The sequence below is a fragment of the Dipodomys spectabilis genome, unplaced genomic scaffold (assembly GCF_019054845.1).
Source record: "Dipodomys spectabilis isolate Male_0828 unplaced genomic scaffold, ASM1905484v1 ptg000609l, whole genome shotgun sequence".
Classification (NCBI taxonomy): domain Eukaryota; kingdom Metazoa; phylum Chordata; class Mammalia; order Rodentia; family Heteromyidae; genus Dipodomys; species Dipodomys spectabilis.
The window spans coordinates 735,001-757,597 of record NW_024871286.1 but is presented as its reverse complement, the minus strand read 5'-3'; the positions used below and the strand labels follow the sequence as shown (position 1 = coordinate 757,597).

At 66.5% G+C, this 22,597-nt stretch overlaps 3 protein-coding genes across 3 annotated transcripts in view; all 3 read left to right on the top strand.

Moving 5' to 3' along the window:
- Positions 1–22,597, top strand: part of Borcs8 (BLOC-1 related complex subunit 8) — a 28,936-nt gene that overhangs the window by 4,163 nt on the left and 2,176 nt on the right. The window contains exon 5 of the mRNA XM_042671209.1: positions 14,134–14,144. The gene's annotated coding sequence lies outside the window, so the exon portion shown is untranslated. The remainder of the gene's footprint in view (positions 1–14,133; positions 14,145–22,597) is intronic.
- On the top strand, positions 3,394–18,202 carry Mef2b (myocyte enhancer factor 2B). Its single transcript, XM_042671245.1, has 9 exons — positions 3,394–3,419; positions 14,114–14,196; positions 14,561–14,764; positions 15,509–15,637; positions 16,289–16,436; positions 17,177–17,321; positions 17,363–17,451; positions 17,583–17,691; positions 18,013–18,202. Exons 2-9 carry the CDS (start codon positions 14,143–14,145, stop codon positions 18,200–18,202), a joined length of 1,068 nt encoding a protein of 355 aa, XP_042527179.1. The 5' UTR covers positions 3,394–3,419; positions 14,114–14,142.
- Tmem161a (transmembrane protein 161A) overlaps positions 20,632–22,597 on the top strand; it is a 6,359-nt gene continuing 4,393 nt past the window's right edge. Inside the window, exons 1-2 of the mRNA XM_042671184.1 lie at positions 20,632–20,658; positions 22,296–22,399. Of these exons, the coding sequence (XP_042527118.1) occupies positions 20,656–20,658; positions 22,296–22,399 (107 nt within the window). The 5' untranslated portion in view covers positions 20,632–20,655. The remainder of the gene's footprint in view (positions 20,659–22,295; positions 22,400–22,597) is intronic.

Genomic DNA, 22,597 nt, shown 5'->3' with positions numbered 1-22,597 from the left:
TCCCACCTCCCCTCCTCCCCTCCCACCTCCCCTCCCATCTCCCACCTCCCGTCCCCCACCTCCCACCTCCCCTCCCATCTCCCACCTCCCCTCCCATCTCCCACCTCCCGTCCCCCACCTCCCACCTCCCCTCCCATCTCCCACCTCCCCTCCCATCTCCCACCTCCCCTCCCATCTCCCACCTCCTGTCCCCCACCTCCCACCTCCCTTCCTCACCTCCCACGTCCTCTCCCATCCCCCACCTCCCCTCCTCCCCTCCCACTTTCCATCTCCCACCTCCCGTCCCCCACCTCCCGTCCCCCACCTCCCACCTCCCATCCCCCACCTCCCCTCCTCCCGTCCCCCACCTCCCGTCCCCTACCTCCCACCTCCCATCCCCCTCCTCCCGTCCCCCACCTCCCTCCTCCCTTCCCACCTCCCGTCCCCTACCTCCCACCTCCCCTCCCCCACCTCCCCTCCCCCACCTCCCCTCCATCCATGAGCCACACCAGCCGGCCTGCACCCGGAAGGGACCACAGCATGGGCAGCGCACTTGGGGGACAGTCCTGGGCGTCCCCAGCCCCCCTGTGGCCCACAGCCCCTGCCACCTGAAGGCTCAGGGGGCTCATTTGCATCTCATTTGCATGTCCTGCCACCACCAGGGGGCACACCTGACCTCCGCCCCTGCGCTTCTCATCCTCAGCAGGGACTGAGCATCCCCCTGCCCCCCCCCCCCCTCCGGGCCAGCCCCACGTGATCCGTGGACGAGCATCCCCCTGCCCCCCCATCCCCCCCCCGTCCCGGGCCAGCCCCAGGTGACCCCAGTCGCAGGTGTGTGCCGTACTGGGGTTCATGCCGCTCCTTGGCGCGCAGTGACTTCGGCCTTGGCCGGCGCTCGCTGGGCTCTGCTCGGGCCAGGTTTTCGGGTGGGTTTGCCCATCCTGCCACTGGGGCCGGGGCCTGTCCCCCACCTGGCGACACCCCAGCCCGGGGTCCCCTCCCCATACCGGGCCTCCAGGTGCCCCTGCTTAGCTGCCCCCGGGGCCCTGCGGGGCCACCACACCCCGGGCTGTCCCTGAGGACCCCCCCACAGGAACAGGGGTGCCCCCAGCCCAGAGCACCCACCCCTGACACCCCAGCCCCCTCAGCCCCCCCAGCCCAGAGCGCCCACCCCTGACACCCCAGCCCCCTCAGCCCCCCCAGCCCAGAGCGCCCACCCCTGACACCCCAGCCCCCTCAGCCCCCCCATCCCAGAGCGCCAACCCCTGACACCCCAGCCCCCCCCAGCCCAGAGCACCCACCCCTGACACCCCAGCCCCCTCAGCCCCCCCATCCCAGAGTGCCCACCCCTGACACCCCAGCCCCTCACAGGCCCCCAGCCCAGAGCGCCCACCCCTGACACCCCAGCCCCCTCAGCCCCCCCATCCCAGAGCGCCCACCCCTGACACCCCAGCCCCCTCAGCCCCCCCAGCCCAGAGCGCCCACCCCTGACACCCCAGCCCCCTCAGACCCCCCAGCCCAGAGCGCCCACCCCTGACACCCCAGCCCCCTCAGTCCCCCCATCCCAGAGCGCCCACCCCTGACACCCCAGCCCCCTCAGTCCCCCCATCCCAGAGCGCCCACCCCTGACACCCCAGCCCCCTCAGCCCCCCCAGCCCAGAGTGCCCACCCCTGACACCCCAGCCCCTCACAGGCCCCCAGCCCAGAGCGCCCACCCCTGACACCCCAGCCCCTCACAGCCCCCTCCGCCCCAGCCGGGTGCACTGCCTCTGCCCTTGTCATGGGGGGTGGGTCTGGGGGGGAGGTCGAGGCAGGAGGATCCTGAGTTTCGGGCGGTCAGGGCCTAGCTGTCCGCTTTTCCCCCCTGTACCCTGCCCTGCCCTCTGCCCTCACCAGTGGGGAGGGGAAAGGGGTGGGGGGAGTGGGGCAGGGGTGCGGCCAGCGCCTCCCGGCCCTGCCCACGCTGCCGCCCGCCGCCCCAGCTGCCGCCTGGGCCTCATGTAACCCAAGCCCGACTGTTGCATCAGAGCATCAGAGCGGGCGGGCGGCCGGGTAAACAGAGCGGCCCCGGGGGCCCGGCTCCCCAGCGGCCTAAACCCCCCCCCCCCCCCCCCCCCCCCCCCGCCGGTGGCCTTGGGACATCCGGGGCCGCGGGCCGCGCCAGCGAGCCGTTTGGGGTGGTGGACTCCCCTATTTCTCCGGGGTGGGGGGGTGTCTCCACCTCAGGTCCCCAATAACCTGGCACCTGCCACATGCTTTCTCACCAGAGTCCAGCAAGTCTCTGTCCCCTGGAGGTGTGGACGCCAGGCTGTGCCCAGCCCGGCTGGCCGGCCCTGTTCCCCGCCGGGCTGGGCCCCAGTCCATGCCTCCCCTCTGGAAAGCTCAGTGGCCAACTCCCATTCATACTCAAGAGCCCAGCACAAATGCCCCAAACTCCTGAAAGAAGCCCTCCCCAGCCTTCCTTCCCAATCCTGGCCTCTGTGTGTGTGTGTGTATCTTGTGTGTGTATGTGTGTATCCTAAGTGTGTATGTATGTATCATGTGTGTGTATCCTGTGTGTATATTGTGTGTGTATCTGTGTATTGTGTGTGTAACCTGTGTATGTGTATCTTGTGTGTGTATCATGTGTGTTGTGTGTGTATGTGTGTATCGCGTGTGTATATCCTGTGTGTGCATGTGTATTGTGTGTGTGTATCCTGTGTGTGTGTGTGTGTGTGTGTGTGTGTGTGTGTTTAGAGTCTCCCTGCCCTCTCTGGGCCTCCTCTGGCCTGGTGGGGGAAGATTTGCCAGGCTCCCCACAGTTGGTCTCTGAAGAGGAGCAGGGACGGAGGGGCCGCGGCGGGGTGGGGTGGGGACGGAGCGGGGAAGGAGCCTGGGGCCCTGGGGGCGAGGAGGGGTCGCAGGGCCATGGGACCGGGCCCGGACCTATCCTGGCCCTTGGAGGCAGAGGCGCCCAGGCTAGCCCCGGGAGCCAGGTCACCCGGATGACACCCCCCACCCCCCGGCGCGCCCAGACTGCGCGGGTCACGGCCCACGTTCCGGGATGGAGAGCGGAGATCGGAGTCGGAGACAGCGTCACGGGGGCTCCCGGGGGTCGGCGGCGCGGACGGGGCCCCGCGGAGGCCGGGAAGCCTGGGGCGCGGGGCCCCGCGGAGGCCGGGAAGCCTGGGGCGCGGGGCCCCGCGGAGGCCGGGAAGCCTGGGGCGCGGGGCCCCGCGGCCCAGCGAGCCGAGCCCAGCGCGGCTCCGGAACCCCGGGGGCGGGGCCGCGCCAGGCCACACCCCGAGCCACGCCCACCGCGCCCACGGGTCGGCCCTCCATGCAAATCAGGGCGGCGACGGCCAATCAGCCGCGGGGGCGTGGCCTGCGCGGGGCTGGCACCTGCGCGGGCGGCGCGGGAAGCGGAGTGCGGTGCAGCTCCGGGTCTGCAGCGCCCACAGGTGCGTGTGGGCCGGGCCGGGCGGGCCGGGCGGGGTGTGCGGGCCGGGCGGAGCCGGGTGTGCGGGCCGGGCGGGGCGGGTGTGCGTCGCTGTGGCCGTGCGCGCGTCGGTGCCGGGGCTCGAACTCGGGGCCCGGGCGCCTTTCCCCAGCTTTTCCGCTCCGGGCCGGCTACCGCCGGAGCCGCAGCTCCGCTCGGGCTTTGAGCCGCGGGACTTTCCGGCCGGGGTGCGGGGTAGGCGGGGCCGTGCGGGGCGCACCCCGTCTGGCAGCCCCCTGCTCCCTCTCCTCCCCGTGGCGGGGCAGTGTCCTCCCCGTGCCTCGGTGTCCCTGGGGCCGCGGGCCCGGGCGGACTGGCGGCAGCACGGCCGGACAGGCGGACAGGCTGGCGCCGCCGCCGGCCGCGCACCAGTGCGGTGCGGGGGGGGGGGGGGGGGGGGGGTTGCGGTCCGGCCTGGCCCAAGCCCCCCGGACGCCTCAGGGCCTGGGGACAGCGAACCTGCCTTCAAAGAAGCGGTTAGGTACGGGCTGGGTCGAGGCCCTGGGTTCGAGTCCTCAGCACCCCATACACAGAAAAAGCTGGAAGGGGCGTTGTGGCTCAGTGGAGAGTGCTAGCCTTGAGCTGAAGAGCTGAGGGACAGCGCCCAGGCCCCGAGTTCAAGCCCCAGGACTGGCACAGAGAAAAGAAAAAGATAGGGGGGGAAATGTAGTTAAGAGCTGGGCACTGGTGGCTGACGCCCTTAATCCCAGCTATGCAAGAGGCTGGAGATCTAAAGGTGCCAGCCTGGACAGACAAACTGGACAGACTCTCCAAGGAACCACCAGAATGCTGAGGGTGGAGCTGTGGCTCGATTGGTAGAGCACCAGCCACGCATGGAAAAGCTCAGAGACAGCAGCATCCAGACCAAGTTCCTGCTCCAGTACCCCCCCCCCCCCCACACACACACTGAACAGGGACCGAGGGCACGTCTCCGCCGGCCTGGGTTCCATCCTTGTCGCAGGAAACCGTGTTTAGCTCTCGAAGGACCAGTGCTGGACGTTTTCTCCCCAGCCAGTGTTGTGTTTCTTCACCCAGCGCCTCTCTGAAGGGAGAAGCGGACGCAGTCTTCAGGGCACAGGTGGAGGGGACACCCAGGCAGAGAGAGAGAAGGGAGAGTCTCTGAAGCTGGCTTTTGCGTGGCAGTTGTTTTTGTTTTGAAGAGGGGAGAGATAAAGGTCTGGTAGGGACCCCCCTTTCCCCCCCTGCCCCTGGCTCCCCAGGGAAGTAACCACATATGAGCCTCCCTGCCCTGTGTGTCCTGTGGCGGGGCTCTGCCGTCTCTGAGCGCTGTGCACACCTTAGTGGCCAGAGCAAGTGGAAGCCGATCTTGGCTTTGCAGTTTCAACTAATGAACGTTGTTGTGTGTGTGTGCATGCGTGCACGCGCGTGTGTTTGAAATAATGAGGATGAAACCTGGTGTCCTTGTGAATGCTCGTGCCCAGCATTCAACTTATTCTTACTTGATTTGCCTGTGTGATGGTCCTGGTTTTTTGTTTTTGGGTTTTTTTTTTCCAGCATTCAACTTATTCTTACTTGATTTGCCTGTGTGATGGTCCTGGTTTTTTGTTTTTGGGTTTTTTTTGGTCGTTGGTGGTGGGACTTGAACTCTGGGCCTGGTTCTGTCCCTTAGCTCTTTAGCTCAAGGCCAGCGCTCTGCCACTTGAGCCACAGCGCCACTTCTGGATTTTTTAGTGGTTAATTGGAGATAAGAGTCTCACGGACTTTTCTGCCTGGGCTGGCTTTGAACTGTGATCCTCAGATCTCAGCCTCCTCTATAGCTAGGATTACAGGAATGAGCCACCAGTGTCTGGCGGGTCCTGGGGTTTGAACTCATGGCCTGGGCGCTGTCCCTGAGCTTTTGTACACCAGGCTGTTGCTCTCCCACTCAAGCCACAGCTCCACTTCTGGCTTTTTGGTGGTTCGTTGGAGCTAAGAGGCTCACAGACTTTCCTGCCCAGGCTGGCTTCTATCCGTGGTCCTCAGCTCCCACGCTCTTTAATAGCTAGCATTACAGGGATGACCTGCCATGCCCTTACTTAAATCTTCATCAGCCCCGCGGGGAATTCGGTCTCCGATGCAGTGGGTGGACATGCGCTGGGGAATGTCTGAGGGTGCATGTCTGTGGGTGCGGGTCTTTGGGCTGAGGGAGCTCGCTCCGGTCCCAGCCTGTGCACTCAGTGGGGTGTGGGGGAAGCAGGACACCCCAGACTCAGGGATGAGCACCTCAGGCCTGGAGAAGCTCAAGCTCACAGGCAGACAGCGCAGTAAGTTTGGGGTGCTTGGGGAGGATCCCAGATGCAAGCCCAGGCGTCAGTGGGGACGGGGTGGGGGAGGGGAGGGGGGACCCGGCCTTCAGTGTAGACGCGGCCGGGAGGTCCCGTGTGTGTCTCGGGTGGAGTGTGGGTTGGGGTCTCTAGTGAGGTCTGAATCAACCTGTGCTCCCCCGCTAAGCCCTCCAGATCAAAGTGGAGGCTGGGAAGGGAAGGTTCTAGAAGGTTGGGATATGGCATCCCTCATGGCAAAGCTTTGAGCCTGTCTTACCCACCTTTCCAAGTGTTAGCCCTGCCCAAGCAGGCCCCACCATCTCCTGCCCCCCGCAAAGGCTTCTCCTCTCCACCGCCGTGGGGGCTTCTACCGAACACCCCAAGTGTGCCAGGTTCTAGGGGCTCATGCCTGTCACCCCAGCCGAGACACTGAGATCTGAGATCATGGTTCAAAGCCAGTCTGGGGCAGGAGAAACTCTTACCTCCAGTGAGCCAGCAAAGATAGCCAGAAGTGGAGCTGTGGCTCAAGTGGTGGAGCACCAGCATTGAGCACAAAAGCGCAGAGACAGCGCCCAGGCCAAGCACAGGACCAGCACACGCTCTGCTCCGGGCCTCTTGCAGTCTCTCCCTTCCCTCCTCCTGCCCAGCACATTCCCACCTCAGGGCCTTTGCACCGGCTGTGCTGTCCACCATTTCCCTACTTGGCTGGTGTCTTCCCGTCCTGAAGACCACCCTTCCAGAAAGGCCCTTTGGGGCCGTCTGCGGCCACTCTCTCCCGACCTGGCCATGTGTCTGTCTGTCTGTCATTGCCTTCCCCACCACCCTGGCCAGCCCTGCCTGTGCCCGGGCTCCTGTACCCAGGCATTTCTGGGGGAACGGGAACTGAGCTCCCCACCCCACCCCCACCCCTCAAGCCTCAGCTCCGCTCAGCATCCCAGCTGGCCGCGTCCTGGGGCTTCCAGGCTGGGCACAGTCCCTTCCGCCCCGCGCTGACAGCTGTGCTAATTTCCCAAGCAGGGCGGCCCTGGTCTCTGGGGATGGATTTCTGGGGCCCCAAAGGGAGCTCACTTTCTCTGGAACAAAGAGAAGGAAATCTTGGGCTGGCCCCGCAGCCAGCGCTGCGGCTCAGGGGACATGAACCCCGGGCCGTGGGTGGCCGCGGCTCTCAGAGGTGGGACAGCAGGCTGGGGATGGGGGGCAGGGCTTGCACCTGCTCGGGCCAGCGCCTGTGCCCGGTCAGGCGGGCAGCTTGTAAGTCCAGGTTTCACTGTCACGGGCCCGTTGCCTGGCCAGAGAGAAATGAAGGCAGAGTCTGCGGGTGGGTACTTTGTCTTAGAATTTTTACAGTCTGGTGGCTCAAGTGATAGAGCATCTGTCTAGCAAGTGCAAAGCTGAGTTCAAACCCCAGTACTGTGCTTTAAGAAAAAGACAGTAAGCCAGGTGCCGGTGGCTCACGCCCGTTATCCCAGTGACTCAGGAGGCTGAGATCTGAGGACTGAGGTTCAAAGCCAGCCTGGGCAGGAAAATCTGTGAGACTCTTATCTTCAATAAAGCACTAGCCGGGCGCTGGTGGCTCACGCCTGTAATCCTAGCTACTCAGGAGGCTGAGATCTGAGGATCGCGGTTCAAAGCCAGCCCGGGCAGGAAAGACCGTGAGACTCCTATCTCCAATAAACCACCAGAAAACCGGAAGTGGCGCTGTAGCTCAAGTGGTAGAGCACTCGCCTTGAGCTGAAGAGCTGAGGGACAGCGCCCAGGCCCAGAGTTCAAGCCCCACGACCGACAAAAAAAAAAAAAAAGCACTAGAAATTTGGAAGTGGTGCTGTGGCTCAAGTGGTAGAGTGCTTGCCTTGAGCTGAAGAGGGACAGTGCCCAGGCCCTGAGTTCAAGCCCCACGACCGACCAAACGAAAAAGAAAAGGCAGTAAAGCCAAGTAACAGTGGCTCCCTCCTGTCATCCCAGCGACTCAGGAGGTTGAAATCTGAGGACTGCGGTTCAAAGCCAGCCTGGGTAGGCAAGTCCATGAGACTCTTATCTCTAGCTAACCACCAAAATGCCCCAAGTGGGGCTGTGCTCAGGTGGCAGAGCTCCAGCCTAAGTGGAGCTCTGGGACGGTGCCCAGGCTCTGAGTTCAAAGCCCAGGATGGGCACCATCATGAGGAAGAGAATTTGATCTTCAGCCCTGGGGCTGCCTCCTCGGGTCCTGGGGCAGACCCTAGGCCTTTCACCCCACATTCCCACCCCCCCAGGCCACTGGAGGGGCGGAGAGTCCCTGGGCAGGCCTCAGTTTCCCCTGGCCAGAGGAACCTGTAGAGAGAGGCCGCTGTGGGCCATCTCTAGCAGAATGTTGTTTAGACACAGACCGACAGACAGACACGGCCCGAGACGCCCGAGCCTCCGCTGCCCCTCGGGTGGCGCTGACCTCTGGCCTCAGGATTTAGCCAGGGGTGCCAGGCCGGGAGGGGTGTCGGGGCCCGCGTGGACGTCGGGGGCGGGCGCCCCTCCGGGGTGTGCGCGGGTCACGGTGGGGCCTGTGGTCCGGGGTCTCCAGCGCGCGTGGGGTTCGTCCGCCTGTCGGAGGAGCCGGGCCCCAGGACGGCGCGGACGACACCGGGTGTGGGGACTCGCCGACCTCGGGGGCGCTGTGCCTGCTCTGGGGTCTGTGAGCGTGGGGGGACCCCCCCACCCCCGTGGCTGAACCCCGCGAATCCCCCGGCCTCTCCTGTTCTGGGCCCTGCCCTGGCCGCGCCGGCCGCGTTCTCCTGGGGAGGAAACTGAGGCTGGGGCGGGGGAGGGAGCCGACCGGGGCTCCCGGGGCGGTGGGCGTGGCCTCGGCGGTGGGCGTGGCCTCGCGTGGTGGGCGTGGCCCCGCGCAGCGGCCGTCGCTCCTGCGGCGGGCGTGGTCTCTGTGGTGGGCGTGGCTCCCGTTGTGGGCGTGGCCTCGCGCGGTGGGCGTGGCCGGGCTCCGGGGAGGAGGGGGGGACAGAGGCGGCAGCTGGGGTCGGAGCCGCCGCGGGGCGCGGGGCGGGGGGGGGGGGGTCCCCGGGTCCCTGGCTGCAAGGGGCGCTTCCCGCTTCCTGCCGGGAGCAGGTACCTAATGAGGTACTTGGGGAGCAGGTGATGAAACCGCAGCCCGGGGTTGCGTGAGGCGGGGCCGGCGCGGCGCCCCCTCCCCTCCCGCGGGCCGCCAGCGCCCGGCGCCTCTCACTTCTGCTTTCAGGGCGGCTGTGGGGTCGCGGGGCCGCGACGGGGCTGGCTCAGGGCCGCCCCATCCCAAGGAGGAGAAGGGCTCGGAGCGGCCCGAGGCCGGGGCGGAGGCTCAGGCCTAGAGGCCGAGGGCTGGGGGCCCGGTGGAGGCCCAGGGCTGGGGGCCCGGTGGAGGCCGAGGGCTGGAGGCCCGGTGGAGGCCCAGGGCTGGGGGCCCGGTGGAGGCCGGCCCACCTGCTTCCCCGGTGGAGGCTTCCCGACCCCTGCCCAACTACAGAGCCACCGCGGGCGGCTGGGAGGCGCTGTGGGCGTCTGTGGATGGCTTGGTGACCGCAGAGCCAGCGCTCCGTGGGGTGCGGGGCTCCCGAGTTCCACGCCTGAGGGGCCTTTGGTGCCCCCAGCGCGGTACAGAGCCCCCTTGCTGTGTCCAGTCCTTAGATCTTCCCTGCCCCTCGCAGGCCTCGGGCCTGGGGCTGGCCTCCCCCTCCCTAGGGCGCCCGGCACCCCTGAGTCAGCACAGGCCCACTGCACACCGCATCCCGCCCCCGCCTCCCCTGCATCTGTCAGGACTCCGGCCAGCGCCCTGTCCCCTCCAGCACGGCCGCTGCAGTCCCAGGGCAGCTCTGTGTGTGTGTGTGTGTGCACGTGCCTGTGCGCATGCACACACACGTGTGTGTAACACCAGCATGCGTGCCACCTGCCTGTCACTTTAGGCTCCTCGGGAGGCCGGTGGTTTGGTGAACCCCAGCCAGAAAAGTCAGGGAGACTGAGGAAGCCGGGTGAGGGGGTGCGTCTCTCACCCCAGCTCCGGCAGGGAGCTAAAACAGACGGAGCAAAGTAGGAACACAGGTCCAGGCAGGAAGCAAGACCCCAGAACCCCTCTCGCCCCCTAAAAAACACCCACAGCAGGCCTGGAGGTGTGACTCAGGACAGGTAAGGCCCAGATTCAAATCCTCACCACCCAACAACCCAGAAACAGTCACCCCAGCTACCGAGGTTCGAAGCCAGCCCAGACTCTGATCTCCAATGAACCACCAGAAAACCAGAAGTGGTGCTGTGGTGCAAATGGTAGAGCGCCAAGCCCTGAGTGAGACGCTCAGAGACAGCACCCAGGCCCTGAGTTCAAGCCCCACCACCACCAACAACAACAAAAGTGTTTCTTTCAGCGCTGGGTCCGGGTCACGGGGTGTCACGCGTGCTGGGCGAGGGCTCACGCCTGCGCCCAGCCAGACCCAGGGGATCTGTGGTTGAGGGCAGATCGCAGCCAGAGCAGCCCGCACGGCACCCGACGATGACAAAGCCATTTGCACAAACAGGACACACCTGTGTGCCCGAGCGGGCACAGGGCCATCCCGGCTCCCCGGGGCTTCCCCGCTGGACACCGTCCCCGACGGCCCCTCCACCAGGCGGCCAGGTGCACGCCAGGGTGGTAGGCGCTGGGGGTTTTTGGTGGTGCTCGCGCTGGAGCGCGGGGCTTTGCCCTTGCTGATTGCCAGGCTCTGCCGTCAGCTGAGACTGGCGCTCCGCTCTGCTTTGTTTTCTTTCCTCCTTTTTCTTGCTATTGTTGTCGGTGGTGGGGCCTGAACTCGGGGCCTGGGCGCTGCCCCTCAGCTCTTCAGCTCAAGGCTGGCGCTCTACTGCTTGAGCCACAGCGCCACTTCCAGGTTTTGAGTGGTGAGGTGGAGATAAGAGTCTCCTTGCCTTTTCTGTGCAGGCTGGCTTCGAACTGAGATCGTCTGATCTCAACCTCCTGAGTCCCTAGGATGAGGGGTGTGGGCCTGGGTGCCTGGCTCTAGTATCTTTTTTTTTTGGATCCGGTCGTGGGGCCTGAGCTCGGGGCCTGGGCGCTGTCCCTCAGCTCTTCAGCTCAAGGCTAGCACTCTACCACTTGAGCCAAAGTGCCACTTCCGGCTTTTTTTCTTTTTGTTTATGTGGTGCTGAGGAATGGAACCCAGGGCCTCAGGCATGCAAGGCAAGCGCTCGGCCACTGAGCCACCTTCCCAGCCCCTGGCTCTAGTGTCTTCAGGAGTGGGATTAGCCTTGAGATTTCCAATGCTTTGAGGTTTGAACAAAGCAGTTGTGAAATCACCTGGGCCTGTGCTCACTTTCTCTCTCCCTCTGCCCCCTCCCCTCTGTGTCTGACGGTGCCGCTGGAGTGAAGCTCCGGACCTTGCCCTTGCTGGCAGGTGCTCTACCATGTAAGCCACTGTGCCAGCCCAGTTTTGCCCAGCTCGGGCTGAACTCCTTGGGTCTCTTTGAGTATTTCAGGTGACAGTCATGAGCAGCCATGAACTGGGATGGGAGTCTCTCGAACTTACTATTTTTTTTTAACCCAGGACGGCCTTGAATTTCTATCCCCTAATGTCTGCCTCCTGGTCGGCTGGGATTACAGATGGGAGCCATCATGCCTGGATTTTTATTTGAGATGAGGTCTGGCCGAATACATCTCAGACCAAGCAGATCTCCTGCCTGCCGGGTAGCCTGGACTGCAGGTGTGAGCCGCTGCTCTGGTGGGTGGCTGGTTCATGAGAGGTCTCCGTGTCTTCTTTGCCCTCCTGGGGTCGGGGGTCATCAGCGTACCCTGGAGGCCCGCCCGGCTTGGTGCTTGTGCAGTGGGATGTATGGAGACATGAAGGGGTTAGAGCCAGGTACCTGTCATCCCAGCCAATCAGGAGGCTGAGATAGTCCATGCACCCCGGATTCCGCCCATCCCTCCTCCCCCTGTGCCCCAGGTGCGGCCCCCCTTGGGATCTGGGGGGCAGGGGCTGTGTGTGGGGAGACGTCTGGCCCCCTCGCGCATGCCCCCCCACGCAGTTCCGATCACCCCGGCATCGGGATTTGCATGGCGCCCCTCTGCCTGCGGCCCCGCACCTGGGGCCTGGCGCCGCCGCTGCCGCTCGGGGCCGCATTTGCATGCGGTGTATTTCTGGGCCCGTGCAGTCATGGGGGAAGTTGTTGAGGGAAACACATCTCTCAAGGGTGTGGGGGACAAGGCTGGCTGGCTGGGCCCGGCCCGGGCCCCGGGGGTCCGGCAGACTGCACCCCAGCCCATGCTGGAGAAATGGGCTCTGAGGGTTGGGTGTTGAAGCAGCCAGGAGAGCTGGCCAGGTGAAGCGGGAGTCCAGCGGCTTCTGGGCAGAGCTGTTCATTGGAGGGAAGGTGGGGGATCGGCGCTGGTTTACGCCAGATCAGAGACAGCGCGGAAGACCCTGGTTGGGCAGCTGTTTCTTGGGCCCGGGTCCAGGGTGGCTTCCAGGCTCCTGTGGTCATCAGGAATCACCACCTGCCAGGTGCTGTGGCTCACGCCTGGCATCCCAGCTGCTCAGGGGGCTGAGGTCTGAGGATTGCGATTCAAAGCCAGCCAGGCAGGAAAGTCCATGAGACTCTTATCTCCAATAAACCACCAGAAAACTAGAAGTGGTGCTGTGGCTCGAGATGTAGAGCACTCGCCTTGAGCTGAAGAGCTGAGGGGCAGCGCCCAGGCCCAGAGTTCAAGCCCCACGACCAGACCACTAAAAGCCTCCAATTGCATCAGTCAATCAGTCAGCGCCAGCCCCAGTTTTCATTGGCTCCAATTCCATCAGTCAATCAATCAGTCAGCGCCAGCCCCAGTTTTCATTGGCTCCAATTGCATCAGTCAATCAGTCAGCGCCAGCCCCAGTTTTCATTGGCTCCAATTCCATCAGTCAATCAATCAGTCAGCGCCAGCCCCAGTTTTCATTGGCTCCAATTCCATCAGTCAATCAATCAGTCAGCGCCAGCCCCAGTTTTCATTGGCTCCAATTCCATCAGTCAATCAATCAGTCAGCGCCAGCCCCAGTTTTCATTGGCTCCAATTCCATCAGTCAATCAATCAGTCAGCGCCAGCCCCAGTTTTCATTGGCTCCCAGAGTGAAGCCCATAGCACCGGGGCTGCTCTTGCGGCCCTGGGCTCCTGGCCTTTCCCTGGCTCACCCTGGTGCCTCAGGACCTTTGCACACATTGCAGCCTGCTCCTGAATTCCCTGTGTCCTGGTGTCACTTAGCTCTTTGGGTGCCCCACCCTGCAATTCCCACCCCCCTGCCATGCACTCTAGAGCCAGCTCTGCCCAGCCTGAGTGGCTCAGGCCCCAGCCCAACCCACTCAGGACCCCGTGTGGTGGTGGGACATTTCTGGCGCCAGCTTGGGAGCCTCTGGGAGGGGCCCCACGGCCCCACCATGGGAACCTGCCGATTCCTGCTGGGGTCAGAATTAGCCCCGTGGTTAAATATAGCAAGTGGAGCGGAGTCGGGTGGCTGGGCCAGGGCCTCTGTGCAGCTCAGAGAGCCTGGAGTGCGGCCAGGCGCACAGAGGGCCGCGGGGGCCGTGGGGAGCTGTGGGGGGTCACGGGGGACCATGGAGTGCCCTTGGGACACTAGAGGCTGCTGAGGGCACTTTTTTCTTTTGGTCAGTTGTGGGTCTTGAATTCAGGGCCTGGGCGCTGTCCCTCAGCTCTTCAGCTCAAGGCTAGCGCTCTACCACTTGAGCCACAGTGCCACTTCTGGCTTTTTCTGCTTATGTGGTGCTGAGGAATCGAACCCAGGGCCTCATGCATGCTGGGGGAGCACTCTACCACTGAGCCACCTTCCCAGCTCATTTTTTAAAAAATTTACTGTGTGTGTGTGCGCGCGCGTGCATGTGCGTGTGCATGTGTGCGGGTTGTTTCTAGGGTTTCCACTCAGGGTCTGGGCACCCTCCCTTAGCTTTGTCTGCTCAAGTCTGGCTTCACTCTGTCATCCCAGCCACTTGGGAGGCTGAGATCTGTGGATCGAGGTTCAAAACCAGCCTGGTCAGGAATGTCTGTAAGACTGATCTCCAGCACACTACTCAGAAGAAGCTGGATGTGGTGCCATGGCTCAAGGGGTAGAGCGCCAGCCTTGAGCACAGAGAGGCTCAGGGACGGGTCCCAGGCCCTGAGTTCAAGCCCCAGGCCTGGCAAAACATAAAAAAAGGCTCCTGGGCTTTCTGGGACAGCAGCCGCCGGCTTGGACAGTCCAGCGAGCCTCCCGGGCCGCCTCTGGGATGGGTGGAGGCCAGGGCCAGCCTGCCAGCCTGCCAGTCCCTCACAACCTTCCCCCTAGAGCCCAGTTGCATCAGGTAGTGTCCAGCAGGAAGGCGGGGTGCCTCTCCCCATGGCCTGTCCACCCTCTCGTCCCCCCCCCCCCAGATCTCGGCCTCTGAGCTCAGCCAGGGACCATGGGGAGGAAGAAAATCCAGATTTCGCGAATTCTGGACCAAAGGAACCGGCAGGTGAGCCCTGGTGGGGAGTTGGGGGGCTCCTGGGGGGGCTAGAGGGGACAAGGCCTGGCCGTGTTGCGGGGGAAGACCTATCATCCTCATCCAGGGTTTGAGATGGAGCCTTAGCCCCTTTTCATGGTGCTCATTTATTTCCCTGACGGCCCCGGCTACAGAGCTGAAACTCTGGCCCGACACCGCGGCCCAGGCCGGGGCAGGAACTGGCGAGCCCAGGGAGAGGGAGGGTGCGTGCCCCCAGGGCCCGGGTGTCCGCGCTGGGTTTTGAGGCTGGAGTAGGAGTTTGCCGGAGGCAGCCTGGGCGGCGAGGGGAGGCTGCGGGCGCCCCAGTCCCCCTTAGCCGCGTCCTTCCCCGGCCCAGGTGACCTTCACGAAGCGGAAGTTCGGGCTGATGAAGAAGGCCTACGAACTGAGCGTGCTGTGCGACTGCGAGATCGCGCTCATCATCTTCAACAGCGCGCACCGCCTCTTCCAGTACGCCAGCTCCGACATGGACCGCGTGCTGCTGCGCTACACCGAGTACAGCGAGCCGCACGAGAGCCGCACCAACGCCGACATCCTGCAGGTGCGCGCGGGCCAGGGCCGGGGCCGGGCCCGGCCGGAGCCCATCCCGAGCCTCTGCCTGGGGGCGTGTCCTGGAAAGGGGCGTGCCCACCCGCGGGGCGTGGCTGCCTGGGGGCGTGGCTGCCTGAAGGGGGTGTGCTATTGGATAGGGACTAGCCTGCATGTGGGCGTGCCTTCGTAGGACCGGGTTCCTAAGAGGGGCGTGTCTTCCCTAAGGGGTGTGTTCACCTACAGGGGCGTGTCTTCCTGAAGGGGTGTGTCAATAGAAGGGGGTGTGTCTGCATGCCGGCCTGTCCATTTACAGGGAAGAGTCTACCTGCAGGGGCGTGTCCGCCGGTGGGCGTGTCTTCCAGAGGGGCGTGACCATAGCCAGGGGCATGCTGCCGGTGGGCGTGTCTTCCTGAGGGGGCGTGTCCATAGCCAGGGGCGTGTCCTTCTTGGGCGTGTCCATCCTTACGGGCGGTGTCCATAGGCCAGAGTACTGAGAAATCCCCGCACTGGGGGGGTGGGGGGAGACCCGCGTTCCATCCCACAGAGACACCTCAGCCACAGGCAGATGCGGTCACTGAGGGTGGGACCAAAGGCCGCAGGCACCGCAGGCCGGGGCCGCCTCCTCTGTCCTGCAGGCGTGGTGGCTGGGTGGGCTCCCGCCCTCTGCGGCCCGGCCTCGCGCGCGCACACGTGGAACCTACACGCTCCCTGGCCAGGGTTTCCGGATCCATCCTGCCGTTTCTTTTCCTCACAGACATTGAAGCGGAGGGGCCTGGAGGGCCCAGAGCTGGGGCCTGATGAAGGGCCTGAGGGGGCAGGGGAGAAGCTGCCCAGGCCGGCCGGGGATGGAGGGGACCCGGCCTTGCCCCGGCCCCGGCTCTACGTAAGTGTGTGTGTGTGTGTGTGTGTGTGTGTCCGTCTCCCCCCCCCACTCACACCCGGGCTGAGACCTCAGGCCAGGACCTGACAGCGGTGGCTTCGAAGGACCGGCCGGTCACCGGCCGCTCACTCCCACATGTCCAGTCCATCAAGACCCCTGGGCAGCCCAGAACCCCACACGCCAGGCAAGAGGCCCCAGCCTGACACGAACCCCAGCCTGACACGAACCCCAGCCTGACACGAACCCCAGCCTCCGACGCGAACCCCCAGCCTAACACGAACCCCCAGCCTCCAACGCGAACCCCAGCCTGACGCGAACCCCAGCCTGACACGAACCCCAGCCTGACACGAACCCCAGCCTAACACGAACCCCAGCCTCCGACGCGAACCCCCAGCCTGACACGAACCCCAGCCTCCGACGCGAACCCCCAGCCTCCGACGCGAACCCCCAGCCTGACACGAACCCCAGCCTAACACGAACCCCAGCCTCCGACGCGAACCCCCAGCCTCCAACGCGAACCCCAGCCTCCGACGCGAACCCCCAGGCTGAGGGGAGCTCGTGGGTCCCAGAGGCTCCCGGAGGTGGGGCGCTGGCCCTGGCGCCCCGATTTCCCGTCCAGGTTGACCCGGCCCCCACCTCCCTCTCTGCCCGCAGCCGGCGGCCCCCGCGATGCCCGGCCCCGACGCGGTGTTCGGGGCGCTGCCCCCTCCGGGCTGCGATCCCGGCGGGCTCGGGGAGGCGCTGCCGGCCCACGGCCGCCCGTCGCCCTTCCGACCCGCAGCCCCCAGAGCGGGGCCCCCAGGTGAGCCGGGGGCGCGGGGTCGGGCCGGGCGCGGGGCCGGGCTGGGGCCGGGGTCGGGGTCGGCTGGGGTCGGGGTCGGGGTGGGCCGGGGATGGGGTCGGGGTCGGCTGGGGTCGGGGTCGGGGTGGGCCGGGGATGGGGTCGGGGTGGGCCGGGGATGGGGTCGAGCCGGGCGCGGGGCCGGGCTGGGGGCGGGGTCGGGGTCGGCCGGGGATGGGGTCCGGGTCGGGCCGGGGTCGGGGTCGGCTGGGGTCGGGGTCGGCCGGGGATGGGGTCGGGCCGGGGTCGGGGTCGGCTGGGGCCGGGGTCGGGGTCGGCTGGGGGCGGGGTCGGGGTCGGCCGGGGATGGGGTCCGGGTCGGGCCGGGGTCGGGGTCGGCTGGGTCGGGGTCGGCCGGGGATGGGGTCGGGCCGGGGTCGGGGTCGGCCGGGGATGGGGTCGGCCGGGGATGGGGTCGGGCCGGGGTCGGGGTCGGCTGGGGTCGGGGTCGGGGTGGGCCGGGGATGGGGTCGGGGTGGGCCGGGGATGGGGTCGGGGTGGGCCGGGGATGGGGTCGGGCCGGGCGCGGGGCCGGGCTGGGGGCGGGGTCAGGGTCGGCCGGGGATGGGGTCGGGCCGGGGGCGGGGTCGGCTGGGGTCGGGGTCGGCCGGGGATGGGGTCGGGGTCGGCCGGGCGCTGGGTCGGGCCGGGGAGGGTCACCCCGGCCCCGTGAGGGGTGACGGCGGCCCGGGGACCCCCAGGCCTGGGGCACCCTCTTTTCCCATCCAGCCACCTGGGCGGCAAGACGCCGCCGCCCCTGTTCCTGGCGGCGGAGCGCAGGCCTGGGCCGCTGGGCCCCTCGGTGAGTGCGGGGAGCCCGGGCGGGGGGCGGAGGGGGGGGAGGGCGCGAGCCTCAGTTTCCCCTCCGCGTTCCCCCCGCAGAGAAGCCTCTACAGCAGCCTGCAGAGCCCCGGCGCCGCCCCCGCGCCCGGACCCCCGCTGGGGGGCTTCCCGTTCCTCCCCGCGGGCCCGCCAGGTACGCCCGCGCCCCGGGGGCGCCCCGCACCATAGGGGGGGTCGCCCCGCACCACGGGGGGCATGTCGCCCGGCCGCCCCAGCCTGGCGCGCGGGAGTGAGGACGCTGCTCACGCGGGCCCCTCTTCCCAGAGTACAGCCTGGGGGACCCCCCGCCGCCCCCCGGCCTGCTGCAGCCCCCCGCCCTGGCCGCCTGGCCGTCCTCGAGGCCCGAGGGCCCCGCCGCCGCCGCCCAGGCCAGGTGAGCGCGTGCCGGGCGCCGCCGCCCCCTGCCGGCCGCCGGCGGAATTGCGCGGGGCGGGGTCGGGGAAGGGGGGCGGGGCCGGGTCCCGGGGGCGGGGCCGGGTCTCGGGGGCGGGGCCGGAGTCCCGGGGGCGGGGCAGGGCCGGGGAAGGGGTGGGGCGGGGGCGGGGGGAGGGCGGGGCCGGGTCCCGGGGGCGGGGCCGGGTCCCGGGGGCGGGGCCGGGTCCCGGGGGCGGGGCCGGGTCCCGGGGGCGGGGCCGGGTCCCGGGCCGGGGCTCCCCGCGTGCGCTCACGGCGCCCCCTTCTCTCCGCCCCGCAGCGGGGGCCGCGGCCCGGGCGAGGACGGCGCCCCGCCGCGCGGCTCCGCCGCCAGCCCCGCGGTCAGCGTCAAGTCCGAGCGGCTGTCGCCGGCGCCCGGGGCCCCCGGGGACTTCCCGCGGCCTTTCCCGTTCCCGCTGCTGCTGCCCGCGCCGCCCGCGCGCCGTCTGCCCGCCGCCTGGCCGCGGTAGGGGCCGAGACGCGGGGCGCGGGGGGCCCCCCCCCGGGACCCCATAACAGCGGGGTGCCGCCGACCGGGCCTCTCCGCTCTGGAAGCGCGGCGGGGGCGCCGCCCCGCCCGCCCCCGCCCCGGCCCGGCCCGCACCCCTCCCCCCTGGGCCCCTCCTGCTCCCCGGAGGACCCCCCAGAGCCCTCATCCCCCCTCCGAGGCCTTATTGTGGGTGCTTTGCTTTGGGGCTCCCCTAGGGAAGCTGGAGCCAGGAGGGGTCCCTGTAGCGAGACGCAGGGGCCCCCAGCGGTTGGTCGGTGCGGGGGGCCGGGCTCCAGGGACCCCCGGCCCCCCAGCAGCCGCTGCTCGCTGCCCAGGCGTGGGGGTGTCCAGATCCATCACCCCCACCCTCAGACCTCACAGCCCTCCGGCCTCGGTGGGACCCCATAGGTCACTGAAGATCTGATCTCTGATCCCCCTCCTCCTGCGCTCTCCCCCATGAGGGACTCGCGCTTCTCTGGTACTGGGATTCGAACCGTGGGCCTCCAGCTTGCTCGGCAGGGGGAGGGGGAGGCCCTGCCCCGTGGAGGCCCGGCTAACCTGCCTTGGGTGGTCTTGAGCTCCCTGCCCGCTCCAGACTTCTGCTTCCCAGGAGCCAAGGTGAGGGGTGTGTACCCCACCGCCCCACCGCTGCCCACTCCTACAGTGGCCGCCCTGAGCCGGCGTGGAGGCCCGGGCCGGAGGTCCAGGCCGCTCAACAACCCCACCAACCCCAGCCTGAGCTCCTTGGGGCAGGGATGGGGGGGGTCTGCTCTGTACTGGGCACCGAGGGGAGCCACAGGCCCCTTCCCCGTGGGCACCGGAGAGAAGAGAGATCCCGCACAGTGGGAAGCCCGGGGTCGGTACTAGGGCGCATGGTGTGTGCAGCCCATCTGGGGACCACCCCACCCCAACGGGGACCCCGGCCACCTGGGAAGCTGAGGCGGGTGGGTGGGGGGCATCTCTTGAACCCAGGAACTTGAGGCCATCCTGGATGATACATGAAGACCCCAGCTTAAACACACAATAAGCTGCAGTTTATTGGTCGGCTGTGCATGGCGCTTCACCCCTATCCCCTGGGGAGCTGCCTTCGGATCCCCCCCCCAGCACCGGATACCAGGGGGCACGGGGCTGTGAATTCCTGGTCTCCTTGGGCAGGAGGAAAGTTTGACGGTAGGCAGACCTGAGAACCAGGATCCACCGTGCCTCAGTGCACCAGAAGAGGGGCTTCAGATCTCACAGGAGTTTAGTCACTCGGAGAGAGGGGGGCCGGCACCTGCTGGAGTGACGTGGCCTGGCCTGGCCTCTGGTCCAGGGGGTGATGGCACTGCAGGCCTCGCTTGCTGCGGATGGGAACCTGGCGCTGACTCACATCTCAGTGCTCGCCGGAGGGGTGAGCGGGGATGCGTACATCCCAGCTTGTGACCCTATGCAGAGGTGGAGCCTCAGTCAGGCACTGGTGGCTCACACCTGTCATCCCAGCTTCTCAAGACACTGACATCTGAGGATCCTGGTTCAAAGCCAGCTCTGGTAGGGAAGTCTCAGGGATGTCTGTGAGACATTTTTCTCCAAGGGGTAAAGTGCTAGCCTTGAGTACAATAGCTCAGGTTCAAGTCCCAGGACTGGTATACACACACACACACACAGAGCAGCGTGACCCGGAGTTCAAACCCCTGCAACCAAGACCAGCTGAAAAGCAGCAGAGGCTACGCTGGCCACCCAGGAAGAGGCCTTGCGTGCTGGGAAGGGACCAATGTCCCAGTGAGCCTGCTTGCAGCAGACTTCCTCAGGTTCTCAGAGACAGAGACAGTTACCCACTACTAACCGTGGACCCCACGCCCCCAGCCATCGACCCCCAGGCAGCCTCGGGGTACCCGCACCACAGCCATGTGCGCCCTCAGGTGGACCCAGTCCCTGGTAGAAACAGGATTGGAAGACGCAGCCCCTCGGAGCCCTCCCCTCCCTGGGTGAAACAGACCCTCAGCGCCTCCAGGCTCTCGTGTGACCTTGGATCCAGCCCCACCGGAAGCCGATACTTCCATTATGAGCCACACATTTTTCTCTTTTTCATTAATAATAAGATGGGCTGTGTGGCCTGTACAAATTGGGTGGCAGGTGGAAATCAAACGTGTGAATTCAGTCAGTCTGAGATTTCTGTGTTTGGTCAGTGGGGGTCCCGCAGTCGTGAGGCTGAAACAGCCGTGGGACCCACGCGCAGGCCCCAGAGCCTGGGGCTGGAAGCGGGGTGGGAGGAGGGCGGGGCTCACCGGAGTGTCGAAACTACAACTTCCGGCATGCAACGCGCGCAACCCCTTGTCCCTCGCGATTTGCTGGTTCTGAGACTGCTGATTGGTCTCACGGACTGCTCGTCAGGTAAGCGTCGGGCTCTGATTGGCCGAGCTGCTGCAGCATGGTTCTGGGTGCCCGGGCGGCGAGATGGTGAGCGGCACGGTGGGCCCCGAGGGGCCGCGGGTCGGGGAGAGGGTGCGGGGGTGCGGGGTACGCGGGGGGCGGGAGGGAGGAGGTCATGCAAGCCTCCGGGGGACGCTAGGGGCCTGGAGCCCTGCAGGGAGCCGGGTCCCCCGAAAACGCTGGGGCCCCGAGGGTGCTCTGGGGCCCCTCGCGGACAGAAGAGAAGGGTCCTGGGGGGTGGGCGCCATCGGGGGGTCGTCGGGGGCGCGTGTCGGGGGCGGGGGAGCCCACAGCGCGGGGCTCTGCCTCGGGGTCCCGGGTGAGCTTGGAGCCCGCAGCGGGGACCCCCGGTTTGGAGCCCCCAGTGCCACATGGCTCCAGGTCCATCCCCGAGGGCCAGGCCGCCTGGGGATGGGGTCACTGGGGTGCAGCCTGAAGGCAGAGCTCTAGGGGGGCTCGAGGAAGGCAGGCCTGGCCCCCATGAGTAAGGCCCAGCGACCGAGCCTAGCTTTGAGCAGGGAAGGGATTCCCAAGGGGCAGCTGGAAGGTGGGCCCGCCTGGCTTGGGGGGCAGCACACCCTTCCGCCGCCCTCCCTTCCTGTCCAGGAGGCATTCTGAGCCAGATTCCTCCAAAGGAGCCTGGCTTTTCTTTTCTTTCCACCAATTCCGGGGCTTGAACCGGTCTTGGGCACTGTCCTTGAGCTTTGTGCTCATGTCCAGAGCTCTACTACATTGAGCCACAGCTCCACTTCTGGATTTCTGCTGGTTTACTGGAAATAAGAGTCGCATGGCCTTGCCTGCACGGGCTGGCTTTGAATTGCGATCCTCAGATCTCAGCCTCCTGAGTTGCTAGGACGACAGTTTTGAGCACCCAGTGCCTGTCCCTGTCCCTAAACATTTTGCTCAAGACTGGCTATTACTTGAGCCACAGAGCTCCACTGTGGCTTTGTGGTGGTTAATTGGAGCCATCCTCAGGCCCGCTGGTCACGTAACTGTGTCCCCCAGGATGTCCCCCACACCAGGTCCCTCTGCAGAGACCCTGCTCTTTGAACCGCTTCCTCCAGGAGCCTTCCCAGGTCACCCCTAAAGCCAAGCCACGTGAGCCTCCTCTAGGTTTGACCTGTGTGTGTCCCTGGGCTTGAACTCAGGGCCTGGCCTGGGCGCTATTCCTAAGCTTTTTTTCCCCTGAAGCTTGATGTTCTACCACTTGAGCAACAGCTCCACTTCTAGCTTTTTGGTAGCTAATTGGAGCAAGTCTCACAGGCTTTCCTGCCCGGGCTGGCTTTGAACCGTGATCCTCAGCTCTCAGCCTCCCTAGTAGCTAGGGTGACAAGAGTGAACCAATCGATTACTTTTTGCAGTGCGGCGTTAGAGCCCGGGACATTGACAAGCAGTTCTCCTGGGCACTCAGTCTGTGGGGGGGGGGGGAGTCCTGGCCTCTGAGGTGGGCGCGGGATGCCCCGCCCAGTGAAGGACAGGGCAGCGCTGGGCAGGGGCTCCCCAGGCTGAGCAGCCGGGCCTGGCCAGGCCCTTGGCCCAAGAGGCCATGGGAGCCCCGGCCGGAGGCCACCCTCCCCCATCCCGCCTGGCCTCTATAAATAGCCGGGGTTGGTGGAGGGAGCCCCGCCCCGCCGCGCCCCGACGCCCGCCGTCGCCTCCCGCAGGCCGTCCTGGGAGTGCAGCTGGTGGTGACGCTGCTCATGGCCACGCTCATGCACCGCCTGGCCCCGCACTGCTCCTTCGCGCGCTGGCTGCTCTGTAACGGCAGGTGGGCCCCGCCCCGCGGGGTGTGGTCAGCGGGCCCGCCCCGCCCACCGAAGGCGTGGCGACCGGACCCCGCCCCTCGCCGCGAAGCCCCGCCCCTGGCGGCTGGCGATGTCCGCGCCCCAGGGCCCCTCCTGCCACCCCGCCTTCTCCCGTACCCGGTGGAAACCGCTGTTTTCCTAGCAAAATGCATGTGACCCCG